The 23,712-nt window shown below is 43.8% G+C and overlaps 1 protein-coding gene across 1 annotated transcript in view; it reads left to right on the top strand.

The window, feature by feature from the left end:
- Nucleotides 1-23,712, top strand: part of dock (SH2/SH3 adaptor protein dock) — a 152,584-nt gene that overhangs the window by 22,436 nt on the left and 106,436 nt on the right. Inside the window, exon 2 of the mRNA XM_045725928.2 lies at nt 4,183-4,387. Within this exon, the coding sequence (XP_045581884.1) occupies nt 4,183-4,387 (205 nt within the window). The remainder of the gene's footprint in view (nt 1-4,182; nt 4,388-23,712) is intronic.

The raw sequence follows: 23,712 nt of genomic DNA on the forward strand, positions 1-23,712 counted from the left end.
TGCTGTCTAAGCGCCACCTCACCAGAGGTCAGCAGCGGCTATGTTACGAGCTGATTAAGACAGGAAACCAGCCCCTGTGGCCGGTATATCCTGCCCTCGCTAGATGGCGTCGTCCATTTGGAGGGGGTTTCGGGAGCTGACTCACAGATGGCGTGGATGTCACTGCTCCGTGCTACGACGCTGGGCTCGGGTCCGTAACAGTCTATGTAAAAATAAATACTTAATTCCATTTACTTTGGCCATGGAGACGTGGACAAGGTATACTGTGACGTCATCAGGGCCTGGTCGCCCGTGCGTGAATCGTCCAGACACGGTCGCACAGGCCATTTAAGCACCGGGTGTTGCCACAAATATATTTTTAATTATTTGTTTTATGTATTTCCAGTGCAATTTTATTTGTTTTTTTTGTCGTATATGATGCATACAGTGGCAGCTCGATTAACGAGTTTAATCCTTTCAGGCACTGAACTCATCATGTGGAAAACTCGTCCTGCGAAAAAACAACAAAACTCTCGTAAAAGGTGTTCAAGAACCAGCGGAAATGCTCATTAATCGAGGAAAAGCTCGTTAGTAGAGACAAATGTTCTGCAAGTGGCTCGCTCGTTACTCGAAATGCTCGTAGATAGAGCCGCTCGTTAATCGAGGTGCCATTGTATTTGTGTCCTTTACAATTTGTATACAGTAGAACGTTCATAATGTTCCATGGAACTGTGATACATGTCAGTAATGTGTCCACAATAAATGTTTATTGTCGCAATATTACCTGTTAAAAGATCACTAAAATTACAATATGTACAGTTTCACACACTACACAATAACACACTATTACACACTCAGTACTTCGGAAGTGAGTAATAATCAACGAAGTAGCCCATGGTACACAGCGCGACTTCGCTCTCAGTGCACCAGGTACAGATAAATTTTTGCTTCCTGTTTCTTCATTCTGTGTGCTTGCAAATAACACACTCACGTACACCCTTGGCTTTAGTATTTGTAGGTTGTATGTAGCCAAGCTTGTAAAGCATAAGGTAGTATTGAAAAGATTATAGGAAAAGATCAATTTGTAAGGTAGTCTTGAAAAGATCGCTTTGTACGGTCTCATACAGGAAGAGATTCAGCTTGCCTCAAAGTGTGTCCGTCAGTTAGGAAGAGATTCAGGTATTCTTGAAAATATCTATGGAAAACACTACCATGGAAGCTGCTAACACTGTTCATCTATGCTACTTGTATCAGATACATCATCACTGAACGCAGAAAACGATTCATCTATGAACTGTATAATCTAAATAAATTGGAGATAGCATAGGATTGCAAGGGTGATGCTCAGAGCTACAACTGGATACGCTCACTGTATCGTCCTCATAGGTGCTGTATCACTTGCATCCAATCTTTGTGTTAGGTCCTTTTTGTGCCTAGCTTCACCAATATTTTGACCCTTATGTTCTTCAAACAATAAGGTTTGAATTTCACAAACAGCCTTACCTTTCAACACCGCGTCGGACAGGTGTTTGGGAGCCAGAGGTGTGTGCGCCACCCATGGTTGCTCATTCAGTACTAACCCAGCCAGCAGCCCTAGGGCATTCTGGGAATTTTTTCCAAGATGGCTGCCTCTCACTGGAGGTCCTAAGAGTCCATTTCGTACACAATCAACCTCGTACACATTTAGAATTGGTACCGAAAAATCAAAGAGTTTTCTCGGTTGGCGCAGTTTCCCGCTGACCGAGAATACTCGGTTGGCGCAGTTAAGTGGTTAAACTAACTAAACAAAGATGCCGAAGAAATATAAGAAAATTCACTTTTGCAAACAGAGTGGTAGACGGTTGGAACAAGTAAAGTGAGAAGGTGGTGGAGGCCAAAACCGTCAGTAGCTTCAAAGCGTTATATGACAAAGAGTGCGTGGTAGAGGGACACCACGAGCGTAGCTCTCATCCTGTAACTACACTTAGGTAATTACAGGTGGAACCTTAGTTCCCAAATGAGCCACAGGGACATTAGAAAGAACTTTTTCAGTGTCACAGTAGTTAACAGATGGATTGCATTAGGCAGTGATGTGGTGGAGGCAGACGCCATACACAGTTATTACACACTCAGTACTTTGGAAGTGAGTGATAATCAAAGAGGTCCATGCTACACAATGCAATTTTGCACTCGATGCACCAGATACAGACAGATTTTTGCTTCCTGTTGCTTTATTCTGTGTGCTTGCAAACAACACACTTAGGTACACCCTTGGCTTAGTTCCTGTAGGTGGTATGTAGCCAAGCTTGTGAAGTGTAAGGTAGTCTTGAACGATCTAGGAACATATCAATGAGTAAGGTAGAAGTGAAAAAAATCTAGGAAAAGATCAATGTAGTCTTGAAAAAATCTAGGAAAAGATCAATGACAAAATTCTGTCCTGGTATCTCATATCTTCACCGGTACAGTGGTACCTCCACATAGGAATTTAATCCGTTCCCAGAGACGGGTCGTAACTTGAAAATTCATAACTTGAAACAAATTTTCCCATAAGAAATAAAGGAATTGAATTAATCCGTTCCACACCCCCAAAAATATTAACTTAAAAATACTTTTTATACTGAATACCACTCTTTTTATACTAGCTGCAATACAGTACAGTATATATATCTTACCTTTATTGAGGACTTTTTTTTGGCATATGGAAGATGGTGAGGAAGGGGAAGGGGGAGGTATTACTATTCGAAAGGGGATTCCCCTTCCATTATAACATCAGGCAGTGATGACTTCTCTGGGGGTACTCTTTTTTCCAACATTTTGCAGACATACCACTAGGATCTGGTTGTGGCTCATTGCTTGCTTGTGTTACTAAGAATCTGTCTGCCTAGATTTTAACACTCATCTGTAGCAAGAGATCACCTTGTCATTGTTGTTGTTGTTGTTATAGATTCAGCTACTCGGAACACAAAAGTTCCAAGTAGCACGGACTATGGTGAGCCTGTAGTGGACTTGATCACCTTGTCATTTAGAAGGCCAATGCAACGGTCTGCTACAGCTTTATCTGGGTGAGTTTTTTCAACAAAATTTTGCAATTCTTCCCATACTTCACATATTTTCTTAATGAGGAAGAGACATTCTCTACTGCCTCTACTCACAACTATTTTCTTAGGTTGAACCTTATCACTGACTTTCTTGGGACCCATGGCATGATATATAATAATTACTTTTATGTTCAACAAAGGCACAACAAAGTTTAATTCTTTACAAACACAATTGTCACTAAGCGTGCAATCGGTCGACCCATGTGTGTAACAACAAAGTCTAGTCAAGGCAAAGGGCGCAAGTCGAGTGTCATTTTTCGACGAAATTTGGGTCGTAACTCAAAAAATTCATAAGCAGGGGCAGTCGTAAATTGAGGTGACACTGTATATGTAAAAATGAGAGCAACACCAACATCACCAATAACCACCACCATGGAAGCCGCTAATGCACTGTTCATCTATGCTACTGTACTTGTATCAGGAGCATCATCACTGAACCCAGAAAACGATTCATCTATACCAGTAGTATCATTTATAAAAATTGGAGACGAGTCTGGTGGTCATGGGTGGCGCTCAGCTTCTACTGGATACGCTCACTGTATCACTTATATCTGACACTTGTATTAGGTCTTTATTGTGCCTAGCTTCATCAATATCATGACCCTTATTTTCTTTCAAACAATACGGTCTGAATTTCACCGACAGAGAGCGATCTTTCAACACAGCGTTCGCAGGATTGGGAACCAGAGGCACGTGGGCTATCCATGGTTGCACAACCCAGAACTGAGCCAGCCAGCACCCTTAGGGCATGCTGGGAATTTTTTTCAAGATGGCTGCCTCTCACTGGAGGTCCCACATGCCCATTTTGTACCCAACCTGTCGTGCGCGTATTTTGATTCGTATGATATCTTAAAATCGAATTTTCTTGGTCTGCTCTTCACCTGCCGCGAGTATTGTCAGGTGGCGCAGTCCAGTGGTTAAGGCTTAGCTGGACCAGCACTAGGTTCAGGGAGACACTGTGGGCCCTACTAGAAAAGGGCATTCATTAAATATTTAACACTTGATTTTTTTTTTACAGTATTTTAAAAAGCATGAGTGCCTTGTTGTGGTCTTAGGGTTTACATAACATGTACATGCTATTCTTACAGGTTTCAGCTTGTGAGTTTTATCTTTCTCTTTCTGACAGGCAAGTCTGTGGGTGAGGACTGCTGGGTGACAGCGAAGTATGATTACTCAGCTCAGGGCAGCCATGAGTTGGATCTCAGGAAGAATGAACGACTGCTGCTGCTTGATGATTCAAAGCACTGGTGGCGGGTTATGAACAATCGTAACCAAGCAGGCTATGTGCCATCAAACTATGTCAAGAAGGAGAAGCCATCCATTTTTGATAGGTAAGTCTTTTCATCTACCTTCAGTCATCACTATGAGAAGAAGGTAAGTTAATTTTTAAAGACAGAACACTTGGATCATAACACAGGTTAGTGCAGCAATATAGAATACTGAATTTATATCACATGTATATTATACTCGATTGGGCGAAGGGAATATATTCTTCAAATACTGAACGTACACCAGCTATACTTATTATGACACTCTTTGAAAGAGTTCAGTTCATTTTATTATGCATCCCATACACATCTTGTGGGTGGTAGTGAAAAGGTTACAGAGGCACATGACTCAGGAATTAAACCCCAAAATTTATTTTTTAGGCTACAGTCTTGATAAGTTAGTTACACAGTTTAATGTGTATGTCAACAATGGGTTTGAGAACTGGACCACAAGTACAGTCTCTAAGCTAAGCAATTTGCATTTTTGTTGAGCTAGTTTTTTAATTTGCTTATCAAGCACCCCCCCCCCCTCCCCCCCACCCATCCAGTGGGCAGCAGTGGATAGGCTACAATCACCTGCATTCACTATCTAAAGTTAACAAATAAGATAATTGGCTAAAATTGGAGAAGGAAATACTGTATTTACATATTTCTTGAACATCTGTTATAGAGCTGTCTTTAAATTTATTTATCTTTTTGCACTCTGTCACAGAGTGACACAGGGTGTGTGAATAACTTTACTGAAAAAAATAAAATCTCTTATAAATATGTATGAGTTGTTGTGTGAGGGAAGGTGCAGGGAGAGGGAGGGAGGGAGGGAGTATGTTGTGCAGTAGCGAGGATGAGGGTGGGGCATCATTAAGCCCATGATGACTGTGAGGGAGGGGGCGGGGCATCCATACACACAAGTTACACCATGCCAGTTAAGTAGTCTTGCAGTTGTTGACAGTTGGTGTTTTGTTGTTTTTAAACACACATTTTCTTTTAAAAATCTCTTAAAATTTAACATTGTTTTGTAAATTATATTTTACACTGTTATATTCTATATATATACCACTGCAAACTGTTGTTCACTCTGTTTTTATGTTAGTCTATTTTTAATCCAAGGTATTATTGATGGTTGATGTTATATCATTGTTGAAAATAGAAAGCCAATTGAACCTTGTTCAGGTTCCCATAGCCAAAGAGAAGGATGTCAGCATGGTGTTTCCTTGTTGTGGGGTTAAGTATGTGACTGGCATGCTATTCCCTCTTGAATTCTGGTGACCTCAACTTGACCGTGTTGGTCATATACCCAACAAGAATCAGGGTGCAAAGTTGGGTAATGTTGGCCCCAAGTGTTTGGCTTTCAACCTTGGACAAAAAAATATTCTAATTTATAGATATAGACTAGATAGGGTACCCGGCAGTGCCCGGGTCTCTGTCTTCTTCTGCATATGCATGTGTGTCTAATTACCTAAGTGTAGTCACAGGTTGAGAGCTACGCTCATGATGTCCCGTCTTCCCAGTACTCTTTGTTGTATAACGCTAATAATTTCTACTGAAGCCAGAACAGTCTCAGGAAATCCTTGTTTTCATTAGAACTCCAGGTTGTGGTCTAGTCGCTAGAGCGTGTGCTCGGGACCTCCCACCACATAGGCTTGAACCCTGATCACGGCTCCTATGGATTTTCTCATTGATGTAGCCGCGTTAGTGTGATTACTCTATTTAAAGAGGAGTGTCAGAGGTAGAACATTCCTAGATGACAGAGTTAGAGTGCATGGGGGGATTGTGTAAAAATCCTATTCTGGCTTCAGTAGAAACCTCAGGAAATCCTTGTCTTCAGTAGAACTCCAGGTTGCAATCCTTATCCATGTTGTGGTCTAATCGCTAGAGTGTGTGAGTGGAAATTCCCACCGCATAGGTTCGAACTCTCATCATGGCTCCTTCGGATTTACTCTTGTTAGTGATAGGGATCTATAATTTAGAGGTTCCTCTCAACTACCATTTTTATAGATTTGTACTATGTTTGCCTTTTTCCATATACAGTATCTGCTAATATTCCTGTGCACAAGGATGTCTCCAATATTAATTGGAATCGAATGCTCAGCTCAGTTGCACATTCTCACAGCACCCAAGGTGAAACTCCATCAGGTCGAACTGCTTTATTTCTTCCTAGCCCCTTGAGTAATTTTTCCACTTGTCTTGAAATACCTCTATGGCATGCTCTGGAAGTGGTATTGGGTCTGGCTCTCTGAAATCCTCATTTTGTACAAACACACTTTGGAACTGTTCATTTAGTGTTTCACACATTTATTTTTCATTCTCATTAGCCCTGTACTCAATCTCTTTATTTTATTCTTTATATGCAGCCTGTTTTTAATGAAGTTATAGAAAAGGCCTGGATCTATTTTACATTTGTCTGCTACATCTTTCTGAAAGTTCCTTTCTGCCTCGCTCCTCACTGCTGTGTGTGAGAATTATTACCTATTGAAGATGACACAAAAACAAGTGACCTCGGTCAGAAAGGACTGCACTAACAATACATTAAATGCTGTGAGAGTAGCTTATTATTTTAAGGCTGAAATAGGTGGCGTAGAGCCACCGTCAGTCTAAATCCTTGGCACTCTGTATCCACTGTGTCATGGAACTCCTATAACTGCAGATGGCAATTGTAAGGGTAGATCAAGGGGATCAAATTTATATTCGTGTGTGTGGCTATGAAATTGGTTCAAGTCCAGAAATATCCAGAACAGTATACTGTATAATCAGCTTCAAGTATGTGGCAGAGTCTAATACTGGAGACAAGGTTGTTTTAGGGTGTTGATGTAAAGACATCGTCTGGTAACAATTAACATTCACAAAACTTAATGATAACAATACAAGGCAACAATAGTTTAATGTTTCGTTAAAGTCCATAGTGGCACAATGCAACACTATACAGTTAGCCATTATAGTCGAACTCCAGTTCAGACCGCTCATGGCTCCACAACATGAACTAACTGAAACAGTGGGTGACCACTCAGACGCAAGAAGCAGTGCTTAGTGACTGCGGCAAAACAATTTTAATAACAACAACAAAGACATGACAGACAGACCTTTCACAGAGACAGTCTTTTGTGCACCAAGATATTTACGTTAAGGCAGACAGCAGTCTAGACAATCAGTTATGTTACAGTACTATGACAAATACAAGACAATTGATCTAATCAATTTCAATCAAACAACAAGTTATCACAATTATGTTAATTACTGTCTCTTTACGTTAATTACTGTTTCCTGGACAGTCAATTTATGTTAGCAGGGTAATTTATGTTAAATCGAGTAAAATTGTGGATTTATGTAAAATCCACAATTTTACACTTGCTCATGTTGAACTCCACTACCCATTTTTCTGACCATCTCTGTAGCTTGTTCAAGTCCTCTTGGAGTACCCTACAATCCTCATGTCACAATTCGTCTCATTAATTTCACGACATCCCCGAACATCAATATATAGGATTCGACTCCAGTAGACATGGCGTTCACGTATATTAGAAATAGAACTGGTCCCAGCACCGATCCCTCAGGTACTCCACTCGTTATGGTTCGCCAGTCTGACTTCTCGCCTCTGACTGTTACTCTCTGGCTCCTGCCTGTAAGTAATTCTTTGCCCAAGCTGTGTGTGTGTGTGTGTGTGTGTGTGTGTGTGTGTGTGTGTGTGTGTGTGTGTGTGTGTGTGTGTGTGTGTGTGTGTGTTTACTAGTTGTGTTTTTGCGGGGGTTGAGCTTTGCTCTTTCGGCCCGCCTCTCAACTGTCAATCAACTGTTTACTAACTAACTACTAACTTACTAACTACTTTTTTTTTTTTTTTTTCCCCACACCACACACACACACACACACACACACACACACACACACACACACACACACACACACACACACACACACACACACACACACACACACACCAGGAAGCAGCCCGTGACAGCTGACTAACTCCCAGGTACCTATTTACTGCTAGGTAACAGGGGCACTTAGGGTGAAAGAAACTTTGCCCATTTGTTTCTGCCTCGTGCGGGAATCGAACCCGCGCCACAGAATTACGAGTCCTGCGCGCTATCCACCAGGCTACGAGGCCCCCAAATGTGTGTGTGTGTGTGTGTGTGTGTGTGTGTGTGTGTGTGTGTGTGTGTGTGTGTGTGTGTGTGTGTGCTTACCTAGTTGTGCTTGCGGGGGTTGAGCTCTGGCTCTTTGGTTTGTGTGTGTGTGTGAGAGAGCGAGCCAGGGACACACGACTTTGTGACACGCCACTTAGGTTGAGAGACACGTGGAGGCAGCTTCCCACAACAACACTGAGCTGGTTGTTTGTGATTAAGTATTTGGACCGTCTGGGCCACTTGTCCGCTAGATAATCTGTGATGACTCCGTTACCATTGTTGTCGCTCGCCCTTATGCCTTTTTGTTCTCGTGTTGGTATCCTCAATTATATTTAGCACCTTTTGAATATCCTTCAGCACAGATGCTACTAGTCTTACTGGCTTGGTGCTTTTTTGTATAATTATTTGTCATACACCCACAATATACAGTATAATGAACTAGGTAAGGTACCCAGCTGTATCTTGTTCCCCCCCCCCCCCCCTCTCCTCATCCCTTCTGTCAGTGTCCCCCACTTTTCAAACTCAAGTGAAAAAAGTATGAAAAACAAATCCTCAATTTCAAACTTCATTACAAAAATAGGAGCCGATATTTCGTAAAGGGGGGATGATGCATGAGGGGCGGTCGACCCCCAAATGGCTTATGACATTCTCACACCAACCATGTATCATCTTGAAAAGTAGGTTAACATAAGAACAAGGTAACTGCAGAAGGCCTATTGGCCCATACGAGGCAGCTCCTATCTATAACCACCCAATCCCACTCATATACATGTCCAACCCACGCTTGAAACAATCGAGAGACCCCATCTCCACCACGTTGAGGGAGTCTCCCAAGCGTCTCTCCTCCAACATTTGGACAGACGAATATTCAATTTTACTGATATAGTTTTAAGTTTAAGAAAAGAACCGTTGATATAACACCGTTTGAAACATTCATCCTTCGGTTGTTAAATACGAAAGTTAAATACTGAATTATTAACATGACATTTACCCCCCCCCCCGGGGTATGGTGTTGACATGTCCCCTCCTCCCCGCCCTTATGGTGGGTCAGGGGGGCTGGGGGCCTGGCCTCCCACAAGCCTGTGAATGGCAGCGGCCGACGCTGTGATGAGAGGCTTCCCGTCTATACCGTGCTATACCACCTGCTGCTATACTCTCCCGTTCACCTGCTTCTCTGTCACTCTAATCTTTCTAAAGTTTCACCCAGTATAACAGTCGTCAGTAAATATAACAATTATGGTTTATTTATAAATGCGTTTGAAAACTGCTGATTAAAATATTAAAAGGAGCTGCTTATAATTAGTGGCTATATAAGACGTGCAAATACTGTACTTAATAAGTTACCTCTGTAATCTAATGCTCTGTATTTTGATAATTAAATGTGATTGTATTATTTTGTTAAAATAATACATATATACATAAAATAATAACAAATTATTTTGTTATTATTTTGTATTATTTTGTTTATTTTGTTTGTTGGATATTCTTGCGTGTTTGGTTCAAGGTGGGCGGTTATAGTGACCGGGGCGGTTATAGTGACCGGAGCGGGTATAGTGACCGGGGCGGTTATGGTGACCGGGGTGGTTATAGTGACCGGGGCGGTTATAGTGACCGGGGTGGTTATAGTGACTGGGGCGGTTATGGTGACCGGGGCGGTTATAGTGACCGGGGCGGTTATAGTGACCGGGGTGGTTATGGTGACCGGGGTGGTTATAGTGACCGGGGCGGTTATAGTGACCGGGGCGGTTATAGTGACCGGGGCGGTTATGGTGACTGGGGTGGTTATAGTGACCAGGGCGGTTATAGTGACCGGGGCGGTTATAGTGACCGGGGCGGTTATGGTGACCGGGGCGGTTATGGTGACCGGGGCGGTTATGGTGACCGGGGCGGTTATGGTGACCGCGGCGGTTATGGTGACCGGGGCGGTTATGGTGACCGGGGCGGTTATGGTGACCGGGGCGATTATGGTGACCGGGGCGGGTATAGTGACCGGGGCGGTTATAGTGACCGGGGCGGGTGTAGTGACCGGGGAGGTTGTAGTGACCGGGGCGGTTGTAGTGACTGGGGCGGGTGTAGTGACCGGGGCGGGTATAGTGACCGGGGCGGTTATAGTGACCGGGGCGGGTGCAGTGACCGGGGCGGCCATAGGCGTCCTTACCCCCCCCCCCCCAGCTGTGATGCAAGTATGGTGTATGGGGGGGGCGTCTCCATGGGGCGGCGCTCCACACGGACCCTCCCACTCACCATACCTCTCGCCCCCCCCCCCCCCACACACACACACTATACCCCTAGTCCGCCCCTCTTCACCTTACCTCTGGTCCTCAACCCCCCCCCCCCCCTTGATTACTTGATGTAATAGAAGCATCAAATAAAGGAGAAATAGAAGCACCAAATACAGGGGAAATAGAAGGATATAAGGCTGTATAAGAATGTAAGAACTCTGGTATATATAAATAAATCAAACAAGACACCAGACAACATATTAGAGTACAATAACTGTCCTCGGCAGTACTGCCAAACATGTCTGGACCAGAACCTATTTCAAATATATTTATTTATTTTACTTTATGATTAATTGCTGGATAAAATACATTGAGGTTAGTGTTATTAAAGTTGGAGGTGTTAGCTAACGAGAGGCATGGTGTGTGTGTGTGTTCAAAGTGTGGTAGGATGCAGTATGGCGGCCCTGGCGTCCTGCCTAGCTGGTTAGTATGCCATATTAAATAACACAAACAGCAGCTGGGTGTCATTCGTGTTTGAGTAAGTGTAGGGCGGACAGCGACCACCACACATGAGGCCCTGGAGGGTGTAGAAGACCAACCAACACCACAAGTTTCCCGTATATACTGCTGGCTTATCATCCCTACCCTGGAGGCTCAACCCACCCAGTTGAATGGCGTCAAAACTTTCTCGTGTAAACATATAAACCGTCAACATTTTCTACGACAAGTGATTAAAGAGCCAATCGTATTTCTTTTAGTAAACGTGGAAAAGACCATCAAGGCAAATGGGGGGGACCTTCAACAAGCCGCCGGCTTCCTGTCCTCGTCGAGGCCACTAGTGTTAGCGGCCCTCAGGTAAATCAGGTCTTAAGAGATAACTTTGAAGTATTAAAGTATTGATGGTTGATTTGACTGGTGTGGAGTCTGCAGTACGACACACACACAAACACACACACACACACACACAAAATCATGTACCATCTGGGAGGTGATATCCTGCAAGAGACAAAGATTTGGGGGTTGATATCACACCGAACCTGTCCCAAGAGGCCCACATCAAAAGGATATCAGCGGCATATGCTAGACTATCCAACATGAGAACTGCCTTTAGAAACTTATGTAAAAAATCGTTTAGGACCTTGTATACCACTCGTGTAAGACCAATCCTGGAGTATGCAGCTCTAGCCTGGAGTCCATACCTAGTTAAACACAAGACAAGGCCACCTTCGTCACTCTCAGGACTTCATAGAAAGTCTGCGCCTGCAGCCCTCTTGTAAGATGCTTAGTCTTAATGTCGACTCTGTTCACTAATGTTCCCCTTGATGACGTTCTCTCTTTCCATAGACAGAAGGCGGTTGAGGGCCTTCTTCCTCTCCCGCTTCCCACTGACGTTTTCCTCGAACTCATTAGACTCTGTGTTGACTAACTCTTTCAACGGTAAATATTACACTCACTCTCGGTGTCGCTATGGGTTCCCCTCTCTTCCCTGTATATATATATATATATATATATATATATATATATATATATATATATATATATATATATATATATATATATATATATATAATTGTATGCGGAAAATCCACAGAGAAATGGAAAAGAGAGAGGAACGTTTTGGCCGATCTGGGCCTTTGTCAACACCTGACTGCCTTGTTTGTGTCAGGTGATTATGTTTGGTAGACTGACACACCAGAGAGTAGCGCTCAGGTGCTCCTCACACCACTCAGTCTTCCTCTTAGTTTACCTGGATAGTACCTGGTTGATGGGGCTCTGAGAGTTGTTCACCACAATGTTGTCCATTACCTTCATTATTTCAGGCCTTAATGCTTTATGATTGTTGACCCTGAAGCCTCCAGACAAGTTATCATTTGGGGTTACTTTCACCTCACTACTATTATAGAGGTGGTCAGTAGTGCCCAAGTTACTGTGAGTGCTCGAGTTAGTGTACAAGTTGCTTGTGGTATAAACAGATAAAGACAATCTTGTGGCAGAGTTCCAGAGGTGTGGGAGTGGTTTATGGTAGTGATGGCAGCAGGTGACGCACTCTCTGTGTTGGGACAACGTATTACAAGTTACCTGCCCTCCAGTATCGATTTTGGAGTGTGACCTTGTGGAAGGGTTGGTGCCTCCCACGCTTCCTCTCCTGTCTGGCAATGTCAGCAACCTCGCGCCACCGGGTCCACCACCACATGTAAATAAACCACTGCACCTACCTGCCCACCATCTTATTCCTTTCCAAATTCTCAGTTTTACTTGCAAGTAAAAGTAGCAAATATGATTTTAAGGTTTTTAGAATGTGTTTATGTAAGCCTACATCCAGGCCTCCAAATTGTGCATATATATATTTTCAGGATGCAAGTAATGGTTGAACCGTGTGAACGAAGTCAAATTGGAATATTGATTATTATGGCGGTGACTTGTTGTAGCATGATGGTATGATGTGAGGTCGAGACTATGAGACTAGGGAGAGTGTAGTACACACACCGGGGTCACCGCCCCCCTGCACTCCCTCTCTCTGTGTTGACTCGCCTCCCTCATCTAAGCCCACATCAAACGTCTTCCCTCCGCCCCTGTCCTCCCAACAGTAATTGACAACTTGGATATAAAACCACTGGCGGATTGCTTTCAAGGAATAATACGACCTTAAATAAACTAGTCCTAGATGGCTCTCTCTCTCTCTCTCTCTCTCTCTCTCTCTCTCTCTCTCTCTCTCTCTCTCTCTCTCTCTCTCTCTCTCTCTCATATGTGTCGTACCTAGTAGCCAGAACGCACTTCTCGGCCTACTATGCAAGGCCCGATTTGCCTAATAGGCTGATTGATTTTCTGTTTTCTATTATATATATATATATATATATATATATATATATATATATATATATATATATATATATATAATATAATATATATATATATATATATAATATATATATATATATATATATAATATATATATATATATATATATATATATATATATATATATATATATATATATATATAATATGCAAATGAAGCAATGCAATGAAAGCAATGGGCAGCTGCCATTAACAGTTAGAAAGACATTACTATTAACTTAATCTCGTCTGAAAACTTCCCACAGGCGATCATAGCGACGTCTGCTAGCACATTACCACACATCCTAAAATCAGCCCGCCTCAACGCAGTAGCCAAACGCTCTAATCTTCGGAAAAGGGTCAATGACGCTCTGGAAAACATGCAAGCATGGCATAATGTCCTTTTGTTTGGCACTGTATACCTCACCGTGCCTCCAAGGTGGTACAAATCACTTGCATCCTCGGTCATTAGGGCGATAATTGAATACCCAAGGGGGGATAACCTTGTTCCCCTGCCTCCAGCAAAACACACCTATCGTAGAAATGGTAACAACAACACATCGGAAACTCAAAATCAGAGCACAAATGACCAAGCAAATTAAAGAGGGAAATACCGCAAGTGCTATTCAGCCCTCACCAGTGACTTGAAAATTGCTCCTAGAAACTCAGCCACAGCACGAGCCCTGCAAAGCAAGCACCCACCCAGAGCCCCTCAAGGCGACAACATCGTACCGCCACCAGCCAAGACCGTTTCCCACCTTTAACTGTTGGTGAATCTGAGGTCTAAAACGCAGCTCTTTCTTTTCCACCTGGGCCAGCAGGCGGCTTTACACGATTAAAACCTCTACACATCAAGCAAATGTTAAATCCTGCAGTTGGTGATGCTACCTTGGTTACCTTGAGGTGCTTTCGGGGCTTAGCGTCCCCGCCGCCCAGTCGTCGACCAGGCCTCATGGTTGCTGGACTGGTCAAGCAGCCTGTTCGACGCGGCTGGTCGCAGCCTGCCTGACGTATGAGTCACAGCCTGGTTGATCAGGTATCCTTTGGAAGTGTTTGTCAAGTTCTCTCTTAAACACTGTGAGGGGTCGGCCAGTTATGCCCCTTATGTGTAGTGGAAGCGTGTTGAACAGTCTCGGGCCTCTGATGTTGATAGTTCTCTCTCAGAGTACCTGTTGCACCTCTGCTTTTCAACGGGGGTATTCTGCACATCCTGCCATGCCTTCTGGTCTCATGTGATGTTATTTCTGTGTGCAGGTTTGGGACCAGCCCCTCAATTATTTTCCACGTATAGATGATTATGTATCTCTCCCGCTTGCTCTCAAGGGAATACAGATTTAGGAAATCTTGCTGCGCAAGATTTTCTTACGGAACTTACAAAGTTCGTCAATGCGTGCCTGGCTGGTGATATACCGAAGGTCATCAGGCCCCTCTTTTTTGGTTCCTCCCTCTGTGCTCTCAACAAGAAGGACGATGGAATCAGGCCAATTGCTGTTGGCAACACTCTCCGACGCCTGGTTGCCAAGCTGCCAAGCTGCCACAAGGGTTGTCAGCCAGCAAGCGGCTGAATTGCTGAAACCAATTGAGCTAGGATTTGGGATCCCATAAGACTGAAGCGGTTGATCGTAAAGACAATGCCGATGACAGACATTGCCCGTAAAGACAATGCCGATGACAGACATTGCCCGTAAAGACAATGCTGATGACGTAAGTCTGCTTTTACGGGATTATGGTGAGAGGGTATGGTCTTGGGAACCATCCTAGGGTAGTTTTTCTATTATGAACCTTTAAGTTGTCTGCCGGTGACTATATAGTGAGACTGCTGTTCCCCTTGTGTCCTGTGAGCTGTTCCCGCTTTTAATATAACCCAGCCTCCATAAATGATGGTGTCTATAGCTACCGTCAGTGGAATATGCAGTGTGAAGGTTGCGTCCAAAAATGTCAATTTGAAATATTGATGTTCTAAACGGCAAAACAGAAACTGCAAGAGGCGTACCATCAACAACAACAACCTAACAAGTCCATGGCCTATCCACAAATGTTACTCATGCAGTCGTAGCATGATGAAGTGATTTGATGAAATATATACCTTAAACGGTCACGAGAGCTGTCGGGTACCGGGTTAAAAATTGAACGACTTTCCAATGATTTTGTACAGCCATTTGGCCGAATGGTTATAGTACTGGACACGCCAAAGAGCGTAGAGGCCCTGGCTGACCGGATCCGAATCATTCAGGGGTCGGGAGCTTGGGTTAAACTCTAACAACCATTTGTTGGACCATTCCTGCAGCTTATTCAGGTCTTCTTGAAGCCTCAAGCTGTCCTCCTCTGTCTTAATCCTTCTCATAATTTTGGCATCATCAGTAAACATTGAGAGGAATGAGTCTATACCCTCTGGAAGATCATTTACATATATAAAAAACGGTATTGGTTCGAGTACAGAACCCTGTGGGACTCCACTGGTGACTTCCCGTCAATCTGAGGTTCGCCGCTCACTGTAACTCTCTGCTTCCTTTTGCTTAGGTACGCTCTTATCCACTAGAGAACTCTAACAGTTACTCTTGTCTGTTTCTCCAACTTATGCAGCAGCGCAGCTTATGAGGTACTGTGTCAAAGGCTTTCCAACAATCCAAGAAAATGCAGTCTGCCCATCCTTCTCTTGTGCAGGCGATGAGTGACAATAACGTGGCTAAAGTAAGTTGACCAGACCACACACTAGAAGGTGAAGGGACGACGACGTTTCGGTCCGTCCTGGACCATTCTCAAGTCGATTGTGGGACTTCGGGATTAAATTAAATATCCCTTCTCTCCAGATATGTTACTATTTTTTTTGTGTGATCTTCTCCATCACCTTGCATGGTATACAAGTTAAGGACACTGGCCTGTAGTTCAGTGCCTCTTGTCTGTCACCCTTTTTGTATATTGGGACCACATTTGGCATCTTCCATATTTCTGATAGGCCTCCCGTCTCCAGTGACCTACTATACACTATCGAGAGTGGCAAGCAAAGTGTTTCTGCAACTCTTTCAGTACCCATGATGAGATTCCGTCCGGGCCAACAGCCTTTCTCACGTCCAGATCCAACAGATGCCTCTTGACCTCATCTTTTGTAATTACCAACCCTTCTAAGGCCGCTTGGTTTATTGTCACCTCTCCTGTATGTGTGTGTGTAAATCACGATTGTTGTTATAGATTCAGCTACTGGGAACACAAAGTTTCAAGTAGCACGGGCTATAGTGAGCCCGTAGTGGACTTACCTGGCACAGGAGCGGGGCTGTGTAGGTAAATCACGAAGATTTACCTACATATATATCCAACCCAGTGAACTGTAAATTAATCCTTTTGAAGATGTTTTATGAAATGCGAAAGTGCTTAATAAAATGAAAAAAAACACGACAATGGGAAACATTGATAAATGTCACAGACAGGTTCGATCATTGTTGCAAGTAAAACACTTCTTCGAATTCCTCCGAAGTTGGACTAGTGCCCAAGATGCAACAAGCATTCCCCCTCTGAATCACAACACTGAGGCGCTGGAACAAGAAACTTTTTGTTTTCTGGTCTTTTCTAGCTCCGATCAATTTGCCCCCCAATTTCTTCAGGATATAAATATATATATATATATATATATATATATATATATATATATATATATATATATATATATATATATATATATAATTTATTTTATACTTATGCTAAAAACAGACTTAGGAAAGATTAAATGTGTTGCCTTCCCTATCGGGTCCTTTACAACATGATAGTACAAGATGTGGACTCTGGGTGCAACAGTTCATATTGTGTACAGTCCAGCCATGGTAGGTACAAACACTAATATTTATAGTGGAGGGGTTACTTGGGTTGACCTTCAACCCTCCACCTCCCGTCTCATGACCCTCCACCTCTACACGTGTACTTGTTTTATATGTTTGAGTTGTTGTATCTACTTCTGTAGTCTCTCTCCACTTCTCTTGCTAGTTCCTGCCATTTCACTACTCTTACTGAAGCTGTTTCTAACATCCGTATGAGTTTATGTGTGACCTTAGACGCCCTCAGTGTCCTCTCGTTCTTTCCTCTAGCACAAGAATTTGCATATATTTTATCGTAATTAAATTGATAATATTCCTCTTCTTGTTTGGCCCATTTACTAAAATTAAGTTTCCATAAAATTAGTCGAATATACAGTACAAACCATTTTCATATGGAAATCCTTTTGATCATGATTAATGTATAATTTAGTTATTTTGTGTGTAAATTACGAAAATTAACACGTGATGAAAATGTACTGTCAGACCTCGGAGGAAGAATTGAAACAGGAATTTCCCTAAGTACTTTCGTATATTAATACATCTTCAGAAGGAATGAATGAATCATTCATTTCTTCTGAAGATGTATTAATATACGAAAGTACTTAGGGAAATTCCTGTTTCAATTTAGTTATTGTATGTTGCGTGTCACTCATTTACGCAGTCACTCTTTACGTATCATTCATTGTGGTTCTTTTGCTCCGTTGATGGATGCTTGTTGTAGTAATTGTGGTTTATTATTATTAACATCTTTAATGACAAAATTAATTACAATTTTGCCTAATCTGAGGATTTCAATTAAGTCGTATTAAAGTGAGGATAATGCTGGTATTCACAGTCACGCAGGACAGAGGGTCATACATAAGACAATAGGTCTAAACTGTAGGCTGAAGCACATATATATATATATAATGGTTACAATCAATGTTTTATTAATGTATGAATATGTGAAAACACTTTTCTATTGGTCACTGCCACACAAGGGCAGGGATGGGGTCATAAGTGATGCAGCTTAGAAGTAATATAAATAAAATTGTTCTTCATTCTTTAAAATGGACAAGCAAATTTTGGATAAATTGTTAGGATGTCGTCCAGAACACCTGAGTCAATAAAATAGTTACACAGTTGGTGGTACAAGAGGCCAGGAGGTCTAAAGTATTTTACGGTTTCACATTCAACAATATAGTGTTCTAGTGAATGGATTAAAGGTTTATCACAGAGTTTACAATCTGAGTATTCTGGTAGTGGCTCAGCCTCACTAACCTGCCAGATGTGTCTATAGCCAAGGCGAATTCGCGCAATTACTACATCACATTGCCTGGTCCGGTTACTGTGCTGACCATACAAATATCTATTATTACAAAACTTGTCATAACTTTTAATACTGCAGCTTTCAGGTCTCTGGGCACTTCTTAGTTCTTCTAAATATGAATTAATTTCTTTAATTTGTATGTTTCTAATAATTGCATTAGATAGTCCAAAGTTATAATCAGTGTTTTCTTTCCTGCAAGTCTCATTGGCCAATCGATCTACATACAAAGTCATGTTTTCAACCCCAACTTGGGATGAAATCAACACAAATTTTAAACAATAGTTATTATCATTGGCAAAAATTCCATTCCATTTAATATTACAAGCTACTTCAGACATACATTGTGATGGGTTATTTAAGGACTGCAGAGCACTTTTAGTCAGAATATCACTCCACCACCATTGAGCTTAAGGTATTCAGTGGCTAGATAAATGCCCAATATTTCAGTCTGTGTCGTGCTGCCCAGTTGTTCAGTCTCTGTGTACTAGACATGATCATTTCATTCCCTTTATACACTACAATGGCGGTATGTCCACTCATAAGATGAGTGGCGCTGCCCAATAAACTCGCCCCTCGGGGCAAAATTTAAAAAAATTAAATTTGCACATGCACAACCTGTTCTACTAGTGCCTAACTGCACGGAGCCATTAGTAAAGGCATAGGAGTCAGTTGGGTTTATCAGGACTAAGAGACACATTCAGTTTCATAAGATTATTGGTACAACAACTGAGCCACACACAGTATGGAGCTTTTTGAGGCAGATTGAGGGAACAGTCAAAATTGTTTAGAATGAATCTATCTTAAGGTTATCTTGAGATGATTTCGGGGCTTAGTGTCCCCGCGGCCCGGTCCTCGACCAGGCCTCCACCCTTAGGAAGCAGCCCGTAGCAGCTGTCTAACTCCCAGGTACCTATTTACTGCTAGGTAACAGGGGCATCAGGGTGAAAGAAACATTTTGCCCATTTGTCTTCGCCTCCACCGAGGAGGCGAAGACCTCCCCGGTGGAGGCGGGAAGGTCTCAATCTCAATCTCAAAATCTCAGTTTAATTTGAATAGAGCTGGGGGGGGGACCATTGTTTTTCAAAGTTTTGGCACAAAACATAGTACTAAGTAGGAGCGTGAGCGCGCGCGCCCGCACCGGAAGGCGGTGGTGTTATTGGTACGAGTTCATTTAACTGAGCAGTAGGGTGATGTCTAACAAAGAAAACGAGTTGGTCGCGTGTGAGAGAAAACGGCGAGGCTCCCCCGGCGACGCTAGCCCCCCCCCCCCTGGCCGCTGTCTATTGATCCATTGCCTCTCATTCTAACTATTTCATCCAACCATTTCCCAGCTGTATTCTCCTTCACTGCTAATTGTCTTTAATATTGTCCCAACACCGAAGACTCGCAACATGATTTACCTTTCAATATTTAAGCGTAGTGGGAGGTGGTGGTTATGGTTGTTGGTGGTGGTTGTACTGGTGGTGGTTATGGTTGGTGGTGGTGGTGCTTGTACTGGTGGTGGTGGTGGTTATGGTTGGTGGTGGTGGTGCTTGTACTGGTGGTGGTTATGGTTGGTGGTGGTGGTGCTTGTACTGGTGGTGGTTATGGTTGTTGGTGGTGGTGGTTATGGTTGGTGGTGGTGGTGCTTGTACTGGTGGTGGTTATGGTTGTTGTTGGTGCTTGTACTGGTGGTGGTTATGGTTGTTGTTGGTGCTTGTACTGGTTGTGGTTATGGTTGGTGGTGGTGGTGGTTATGGTTGTTGGTGGTGCTTGTAGTGGTGGTGGTTATGGTTGTTGGTGGTGCTTGTAGTGGTGGTGGTTATGGTTGGTGGTGGTGCTTGTACTGGTGGTGGTTATGGTTGGTGGTGGTGCTTGTACTGGTGGTGGTTATGGTTGTTGGTGGTGGTTGTACTGGTGGTGGTTATGGTTGGTGGTGGTGCTTGTACTGGTGGTGGTTATGGTTGGTGGTGGTGGTGGTTATGGTTGGTGGTGGTGGTGGTTGTACTGGTGGTGGTTATGGTTGGTGGTGGTGCTTGTACTGGTGGTGGTTATGGTTGGTGGTGGTGGTGGTTGTACTGGTGGTGGTTATGGTTGGTGGTGGTGCTTGTACTGGTGGTGGTTATGGTTGGTGGTGGTGGTGGTTGTACTGGTGGTGGTGCTTGTACTGGTGGTGGTTATGGTTGGTGGTGGTGGTGGTTGTACTGGTGGTGGTTATGGTTGGTGGTGGTGGTTATGGTTGGTGGTGGTGGTGGTTGTACTGGTGGTGGTGCTTGTACTGGTGGTGGTTATGGTTGGTGGTGGTGGTTGTACTGGTGGTGGTTATGGTTGGTGGTGGTGGTGGTTGTACTGGTGGTGGTTATGGTTGGTGGTGGTGCTTGTACTGGTGGTGGTTATGGTTGGTGGTGGTGGTGGTTGTACTGGTGGTGGTTATGGTTGGTGGTGGTGGTGGTTGTACTGGTGGTGGTGGTGGTTGTACTGGTGGTGGTTATGGTTGGTGGTGGTGGTGGTTGTACTGGTGGTGGTTATGGTTGGTGGTGGTGCTTGTACTGGTGGTTATGGTTGGTGGTGGTTGTACTGGTGGTGGTTATGGTTGTTGGTGGTGCTTGTAGTGGTGGTTGGTGGGGGTGCTTGTACTGGTGGTGGTTATGGTTGGTGGTGGTGGTGGTTATGGTTGTTGGTGGTGCTTGTTGTGGTGGTGGTTATGGTTGTTGGTGGTGCTTGTACTGGTGGTGGTTATGGTTGGTGGTGGTGCTTGTACTGGTGGTGGTTATGGTTGGTGGTGGTGCTTGTACTGGTGGTGGTTATGGTTGTTGGTGGTGCTTGTACTGGTGGTGGTTATGGTTGTTGGTGGTGCTTGTACTGGTGGTGGTTATGGTTGTTGGTGGTGCTTGTACTGGTGGTGGTTATGGTTGTTGGTGCTTGTACTGGTGGTGGTTATGGTTGTTGGTGGTGCTTGTTGTGGTGGTGCTTGTACTGGTGGTGGTTATGGTTGGTGGTGGTGCTTGTACTGGTGGTGGTTATGGTTGTTGGTGGTGGTTGTACTGGTGGTGGTTATGGTTGGTGGTGGTGCTTGTACTGGTGGTGGTTATGGTTGGTGGTGGTGCTTGTACTGGTGGTGGTTATGGTTGTTGGTGGTGCTTGTTGTGGTGGTGGTTATGGTTGGTGGTGGTGCTTGTACTGGTGGTGGTTATGGTTGGTGGTGGTGCTTGTTGTGGTGGTGGTTATGGTTATTGGTGGTGGTTGTACTGGTGGTGGTTATGGTTGGTGGTGGTGCTTGTTGTGGTGGTGGTTATGGTTATTGGTGGTGGTTGTACTGGTGGTGGTTATGGTTGGTGGTGGTGCTTGTTGTGGTGGTGGTTATGGTTATTGGTGGTGGTTGTACTGGTGGTGGTTATGGTTGGTGGTGGTGCTTGTTGTGGTGGTGGTTATGGTTGTCACCACCTCAGCTCTCACTCCTCGGGTGGAGTGTTTCCTCTCTACTTCTAGAGACATTACACACATGCGCTACTATATTTAACCCCGGCCTCATTACCGTTAGGTCTGGAACTACGTATAGCGCAGCTAGTCACTGCTGCTCTTACCAACAATAACTATCAAGTAACTTGACTTTTGGGTAATTCTTTACACCCCCCCTACCCCCCCCCCCCCCCTGTGTGTGTGTGTGTGTGTGTGTAGGAGAATGTTGGTGTACGCCACCCCGCACCACCTGGGCTCTGGTGGTCCCTAACACCACCATACCTCTATGGCTGCCGCATTGTGTTCCTTGGTAACACACGCACCCACACCCTCCCCTACACCCTCCCTGCCCCACACCCAGCCCCCGACCCCCGTCCTACACCCACCTTATTAACCCCTAGCCCCCTCCTGCCCCACACCGACCCCCACACCCAGTCTATTATGTCGGACGCCTGCCCCACACATTCCCACTTGCCCCACACCCACACACCCCAATCCCCCACACCCACCACCACCACCACCTGAGAGCTGAGTGGACAGCGCTTTGGGTTCGTAGTCCTGAGGTTCCGGGTTCGATCCCCGGTGGAGGTGGAAACAAATGGGCAGTTTCTTTCATCCTGGTGTCCCTGTTCACCTAGCAGTAAATAGTTGCCTGGGAGTTAGACAGCTGCTACGGGATGCTTCCTGGGGGTGTGTGTATTCACCTAGTTGTGCTTGCAGGGCTTGAGCTCTGCTCTTTCAGCCCGCCTCTCAACTGTCAGTTAATCAACTGACATTAGTTACTAACTACTAACTAATTTTGTCCACGCGCGCACACACCCAGGAAGCAGCTCGTAGCAGCTGTCTAACTCCCAGGTACCTATTTACTGCTAGGTAACAGGGGGCATCAGGGTGAAGGAAACTCTGCCCATTTGTTTTTCCGTCAGCTGCCGGGATTGAACCGGTCCCTAGGTCCACAAGTCTAGAGCGCTGTCCACCCAGCCAGCCAGCCCCTAAGTGTGTGTGTGTGTGTGAAAATTAGGATTAAGGACCAGCCCGAAACGCTATGCATGCTAGTGGCTTTTGAAGGATGTAAGAAATATATATATATATATATATATATATATATATATATATATATATATATATATATATATATATATAACTGAAAACTCACACCCCAGACGTGACTCGAACCCATACTGCCAGGAGCAACGCAACTGGTATGTACAGGACGCCTTAATCCGCTTGACCATCACGACCGGACAAAAGGAAGTGATAGCCGAAGCTATTTGAATCACTTCCCCGCCGGCACTCGGATGGTAATCTTGGGCATAGCATTTTATCAAATCACCTCATTCTTTGGGGCACACGTGAGGAACACATGTTCCTGGCAGTATGGGTTCGAGTCACTTCTGGGGTGTGAGTTTTCAGTTGCATATAGTCCTGGGAACCATTCAGGCTTGTTCGCATATATATATATATATATATATATATATATATATATATATATATATATATATATATATATATATATATATATATATATATATAAAGAGTTCTTACATTCTTGAACAGCCACTAGTATGCATAGCGTTTCGGGCTGGTCCTTAATCCCAATACTCCCCAAAATTCGATCCGTTAATGGTTTAAGAAGCAGGTACCTATTTTAGTGTTGG

This window comes from Procambarus clarkii, chromosome 44 (assembly GCF_040958095.1).
Source record: "Procambarus clarkii isolate CNS0578487 chromosome 44, FALCON_Pclarkii_2.0, whole genome shotgun sequence".
NCBI lineage: Eukaryota > Metazoa > Arthropoda > Malacostraca > Decapoda > Cambaridae > Procambarus > Procambarus clarkii.